Below are 6,373 nucleotides of genomic sequence, written 5' to 3' on the forward strand. Positions count from 1 at the left end.
TCCTGGCCACCATGTATTACAATAATCAGTCAACTTAGCCTTATGTAATTCTTCCCCAAAATTACCTTGTTTCCAATGTGCTAATAAGCATCCCAAAGGAGAAGTACCCGGTATGGGAGCACTGCTACCCAAAACCCCTTTAAGCTTCTCCATATTATAACTATAATATACCACAAATGCCGAACCTGCAACGCTTTCGCAGTTGTCTTATGGACGGCGCCTAGGCTTTTTACGAAGAGGAATTTCTTTAGCCCAACCACACACAGCTTTCACCGTGTCTAACTGGCAGGCACCAAAACCAAAGTAAAGCACCTTACCTCTTCTCCCGGGGACGTTGTGAGCAGCGGAGACAGTTGCGGCTGATGGGCTCCCCAAGAATCCCTCGGGGCCGGCTGGACCGTGATCAGGTCGCGAGTTTGCTCAGCAGTACTCACAAGGTCCCATCTGGGTCGCCAAAATGTTAGCGTTCAGGAACACACATAACCACGAATGGTTATATGAAGGTGCTTTATTTAAAGAGCTCTGGGTGTCAGGGGTACACATACGCAAATCTGACCCAATTTGGGTTTTCAAGTTGAACATATTTTATACTGTATCGTTATGCAACTTACATATTAATTATTAAACTTACATTGTTCTATTGTATGCATTGTTTTTACCCAAGCATGAATGTCTCGTGATCCCCCCTTAGCCCCCTAACATGGTTCCCCATGTTCTCTAAACAATAATTATATTTAATCACATCTAACAATTGTATCATTTATCATATACTGATTACACAGGTGCAGCTTGACCTGGTCTTTAGCAAGCACAAGACCTAACTTTTCCAGGGCCTGCTTTTCCCAGGGCTTTCCAAACCTAACTTTCTTTCTAAGTCCCTGAATTTTCTAAGATTTTAAAGCCTTTTACTATCACCATTAGTGCTCCTTTCCTCATGTTTTGGCACCCAATCACACTGCTCGTCACTGACCAGCCTGGTATTTTCCAATTCCCATTTCCAGTTTAAAGCTCTTTCAAAGAGCTCTGCTAGCTCCTGTGCTAAAACTCCTTTTCCCCTCTGAGAAAGGCTCATCCTGTCAGGTGTCAGTAAATCAGGTGTTGAATAGATCACCCCACAGTCAAAAAACCCAATATTTTTTTGCTTACATCACCCTCAGAGCCATACATTGACCAGATGGACCTGCCTATTCCTATCAGTATAATACCTTGTTTCAGACAGGTCAAGTAATCACTAGCTGTGCTCCAGATCCATCAACCAGTTCTCCCAAGGCCCTGGCATCTCTGTTGATTGAGTGCACTGTGTCAGGTGAGTTGGTTTAAAAACCATTTATTACTAAAAGTGTTTTCTCGGGAGAGACATCTTTCTATGTCCCGTCCAGGCACAGCAGGAGCAGCAGTGGCATGAGCACAGGTGAATTCCTCGTTCTCTTCTCCTTGTGCCCCACAAGGAGATGCTGCTTGAGAAGGTGCCAGGGCCAGGAGAGCATCTGCTGTGCTGGTCCCTCTGCTCGGCTTCCTTGGCTGCGTCCTTCAGAAGAGCAGGACAGTGCGGACACTGAAAAGTGGAAGGGAAGGGAAGGTTTGCTGCAGCTCAGGAGCAGGCAGTGGGGCAGGCAGGTGTGCCTGGGGTGCGGCCCCTTCTTTGTCATCCAGCCTCTTCCTGACTGAGCTGCATGAGATGTGCAGAAATGGGGCAGCCTTCAAATCCCTGCTGAGGGGAACCCTCAGGGAATAAGGCCACAGGATCTGTGCTGAGCTGAGCCATGAGCAGGAGGGTTCCCTGTGCTGCACATGGGCTCTTCCCTCTGGGCTATGGCAGCTCTTGCCACCACTCAGCTGTGAGGCCCTGCTTCCTCAAAAGGCTCAGGTGCTCTTTGGGAAGCCAGTGTTGCCTGCTCTGCCTGTTGGAATTCTAGGAGGAGGTGTTGAGGTTTGCTGTACCTCGCTCCTGCTGGTCAGGGTCTCACCTTTTTCCGGCACGTAACAACTCAAATCCCTCGTTCACTTTAGCGAATGGCAGCGTGTGTGTGATCAGCAAGTCTGGATTGAATTTCTTCTCCAAATAGCTGGAAACTAATTTGGGGATACATTCCCTTGATTTCCAGCCTAGAAACAGGAGAAAGCAGCTGCATAAGTAATGGGAGAAAGGGTGTTTTGGTAGGGTAGTGCTGCTGTGAGGGTCAGGACTGAGAGACCAATGCTGGTGCCACAGTCTTGTGAGAGATTTTCTGTTCTCTAGGATGAGTGGGTTTCTGTGTGAAACAAGCAGAGGACTATTTGCATGTGTCATGCTAATGTTTAATGCAGGCAATGCATGCTCCTCTTTAGTTGTCATCTTCTTGAAAACCCTCCTTACTGTGACTTGTCAACTACCATGAAAAGAAAAGCTGAAATATTTAGACTGTATTCTTAAGTCTCATACCCCCAAACATAGTCCCTTTCCAGGTACGCCCAGTCAGCAGAAGCATGGGATCGATGGAAATTTCGGAATCCGTTACCCCAATCATCACACAGACACCAGTGTTCATGTTGCAGGAAGCCAAGGCAGCAATCTGATGGGACAGGCAGGAGAATTAGAGAAAGCCTTGATGAGCTGGTCAGGGGAGTGTTCTTTCTGTGCAAATTCCTGCTCCTCCCTGGAAATCTGAAAACAGACATCCCCCCTTGTGGAGCAGAGCTGGAGGGCTTGTGGCCTCTTTTAAGATTTGTACACTGTTTCATCCTCAAGGCAGCAGACGGCCTTTGTGCCTCCTGCATTGCAGGCAGCAGGCGAGGACCTTCCCTTGGGGGTGAATTTTGTGCTGAAAGGAGCCTGTGATGATCTGGGAGGGAGGAAAGGTGCTGAAGCGCCACCTACCATGGTGTCTGCCTGTCCGATGGCCTCAAAGGAGTAGTCCACGCCCTGCCCGGTCATCTCGGTGAGCACCTCCTGGACGGGCTTCCTGAAGTCTCGGGGGTTGATGCAGTCGGTGGCTCCCAGCTCCTTGGCCTTGGCAAACTTGTCGTTGTTGATGTCCACGGCAATGATGCGGGAAGCTCCAGCTGCCTTGCAGCCCATGACGACAGAGAGGCCAACTCCTCCGAGGCCAAAGATGGCACAGGTGGAGCCTGGTTTTACCTGCACAGATGGGACCCTGTGAGTCTCCATCAGGAAAAGGAGGAGGAGGAGGGAGCAGGGGAGGTTTCATTTGCACAGGATTGATGAGGTTGTGAGGGTGTCCATGGTGTGCTAAACACACCTAAATACCAACCTTGGCTGTGTTGATGGCAGCCCCATAGCCTGTGGAAAACCCACAGCCAAACAAGCAGATTTTGTCCAGAGGTGCCGCAGCATCGATCTTGGCAACGGTGTACTCTGGGACCACGGTGTATTCAGCAAAGGTGCTGATCCACATGAAGTGGTGGATCTGCTTCCCTTTGCAAGAGAAGCGGCTGGTCTTGTCTGGCAGTAGACTTTGTGATTCAGTGAAACTGTGGGGAAGTACAAACATTTGTATTTGATTGACTAAAGCACTGACGGGGGTGTCAGACTTGTCACAAAGTCAACCCCGTGTAGGTGTAGGGGAAGGCAAAGCAAACTCACTGGAACTTCTGGCAGTAGTTGGAGTCAGGATTCCGGCAGAAGCTGCATTCCCCACACCGAGGGATGGCAAGTGGGATCACTTTGTCTCCTGCAACAAAGTGGATCTCTGTTAGGTGCCTTTTGCTCAGTAGACCCTGAGGGCACTGCCTGTTGAATCACATCTCCTGAGATTTCTGAGGGCAGAAACCTACCATGAGCCCTCTGCTTTCCCTGTGAGCATGAATGCTCTGTCCCCCAGTCATCTACAGGAGGAACAGATTGGGAAAGTGGGCATGAGAGTCCAGTGCAATGGAGTGTGCGCTCAGGTTTTTAACCACTGACTCAGGAGCAGGGGGAAGTTTCTGAGCTCTTGGCAGAGATTTGAGGCCTGAATCCTGGGTGTGCATTTGAGTGTGTGTTGGTTACCTGGTTTCACAGAGGTCACTCCTTCTCCAATGCTTTCCACAATCCCAGCTCCTTCATGGCCTGGTATAACTGGGAAATCTATATTAGGAAAGGAACCTTTCAAACAGTGATGATCTGTCTGACAGATGCCTGTGGCCACAATCTGTTTGTAGAGGAAAGAGTAAATGGTGATTTGTAGAAATAGTCCAGCCTCTCTTTATCTCAGTTTGTGGAAGATTTTTTCACAGAACGTCTCTGGACTGTGAATGCCTATGAGAGGACACAGATCGTTTGGTTGTATCCAAGGTACAGCCACAAGGAGAGCAACTCCCGCAAGGGAGAAAAAAAATTGAAATAAAGTTTTTACCTTGATCCGGACTTCCCCTGCCTTTGGAGGTGCAACTTCCACCTCCTCAACAGAGAGAGGTTTGCTGGGGGCCCAGGCAACAGCAGCCCTGCACCTGATAACCTGGAAGCAACCGAGGAGAATTCATTGCAGAGAAAGGTTCACCTTTGACAAAAAGCCCAGACAGTTTTGTGTCGCTCTATTAGGAACGGCAAAAAGAGAGACACAGACTCTCTTGGAGTCGATCAGGAGAATATCTCTTAATTGATTACTTCAGGTCTTTTTTATAGACTGATTAGTGGAAAGTACAGAAATGAAACTCTTATTGGTTAGCAAAATACTACATCACCATCATTGGTCACTGGGGCACACCACCCCTCGACCTAGTCCTGCAAAGAAAACAAGGAACAGACAAACAGCACCTGCAAGGCTGTTTTCTGTCTCTGAGGAATGTTTTAAATCCTCTCCATGAATTCTCAGGCCACTTTCTCAGGCAAGAATGAGAAAGATATGTGGCCTGCAGTTTCACATGCTCTCTGTTTCAGAGTTAGCATCCACATTTGTCCTAGAATCACCAAAGCCAGAGGTGTACAACACAGGTCTCTGCACACTGCAGCACACACTTCTAGAGCTACACAGCTGTCCTGTGCTGTTTCTGGGGGTTGCTGATTGGGTGGGATGTGGTGGGACAGCAGAAACACTGGAGTACTCAGCTGTGCGTGAAGCCAAACAATGTTCAGTAAGCACAGGCTTTGTGTGAAGAGTGAAATGCAAAATGAAGTGTCAAAATGAAGTGGTGTATGAGGCAGATGTAACAGCAATGGGAGCGCTTCTGTTGTTTAAGGCAAGCAAGAGGGAACTTTTACTTTTAGTGGGCTGAAGGTACATAAAAAGAGGTTACAAAACACTCCCAGCCTGCCTGGCAACTAGATAATTTCTCCCCTTGCCAAAAGGATGATTTCTTTGTGCCATTGCTCAAACCCTGTGCCGCTGAATCCAAAGCTGTTTGGCATCAGCAAAATGGAGTTTGCAGCTTGAAAAGGGCATGGCCATGGACAAGGTTGAGTGCAGGAGACGAGTGGCTGAAGAAGGCACCACTGAAGAGCTCCTTTTGCTGTCAGAGCAGGAGCACAGAGTGGGATTGAGCAGGATTTTTCCGAGCAGCACAATTGCGTATTTTGTGTCCCGAGCAGCTGGGCAGGACAGAGGGGGAATGCACGACCTAATGCAGGTACGGACACGTGCAGTTGTCCAAAAGCAGAATCTGGTGAAATTCACAGGGGTTTGGAAGAGGTGGAGGAGGAGTAAGGTGGGAAGAAAGAGGGCATGCAGAGTGGTGTGCAGGCTGAGCCTTTTGCAGGGGATTTCGCCAAGAGCAGGGCACCTGGGGAAGGAGGATGTGAAATGCGATGTCCTTACTTTTCCGGCAGTGGCCATGTGGTCTTAGCAGAGCTGTGTCTGTCGCTGTCGCCGGCTGGAGGGAAGCTGCCTCTGGCCCGTGTGGCCCAAGCCGCGCGTTGTGGAATTCCCCAGGCGTGGAGCGGGAGCAGTCCCGGTGCGGCACCGTCGCAGCTGGAGAGCGCTGGTTAATCTGTGTCAGATGCTGGGTGCTAGGCAGCGCAGCGAGTGCTGAGGGGAGGAGCTGGATAGCGGCAGGGAGATGGATGGGGCAGAAGTCCTCCGGGGAGGCTTTTATCGGTGACCCTGCCCTTGGGTCATCCCCTGCCCTCCCCGCCTTAAAGACTCAGAGAGCTCAGAAGGGTTGTTTTATTTCTTGGAGTTGTTTCTGGCAGGTGTGGAAGGAGGACTCCAACCAGAGGAGTCCCCTTTTTGCCAGGCTGGAGCATTTGACCTAGTGGCCGCTCCCATCCCAATATTTGCAGAATGATTAAAAATTGAAAAAAAAAAAAAAAAAGCCAACCAAAAAACCCCCAAACAAATGGCAGTGAAAATGTGGTGCACAAAGACACATCCTCCTGGGTTGAAGCTTTACTGTCTGTGTTATTGCTGCTATTTGCATCAGAGCAGTAAGGGCAGAATGTGTCAGAAGAGGATTTTTT

At 49.2% G+C, this 6,373-nt stretch overlaps 1 protein-coding gene across 1 annotated transcript; it reads right to left on the minus strand.

Annotated features, from left to right (window-relative positions):
* Nucleotides 1–1,311: 1,311 nt before the first annotated feature.
* LOC131579299 (alcohol dehydrogenase 1-like) lies at nucleotides 1,312–6,112 on the minus strand. The gene is made up of 9 exons (XM_058839001.1): nucleotides 5,733–6,112; nucleotides 4,335–4,436; nucleotides 3,989–4,130; nucleotides 3,584–3,671; nucleotides 3,252–3,471; nucleotides 2,858–3,118; nucleotides 2,423–2,552; nucleotides 1,968–2,106; nucleotides 1,312–1,555 (listed from the first exon to the last, which is right to left on the minus strand). Exons 1-9 carry the CDS (start codon nucleotides 5,748–5,750, stop codon nucleotides 1,531–1,533), a joined length of 1,125 nt encoding a protein of 374 aa, XP_058694984.1. The 5' UTR covers nucleotides 5,751–6,112; the 3' UTR covers nucleotides 1,312–1,530.
* Nucleotides 6,113–6,373: the final 261 nt, after the last annotated feature.

Source organism: Poecile atricapillus, chromosome 4 (assembly GCF_030490865.1).
Source record: "Poecile atricapillus isolate bPoeAtr1 chromosome 4, bPoeAtr1.hap1, whole genome shotgun sequence".
Classification (NCBI taxonomy): domain Eukaryota; kingdom Metazoa; phylum Chordata; class Aves; order Passeriformes; family Paridae; genus Poecile; species Poecile atricapillus.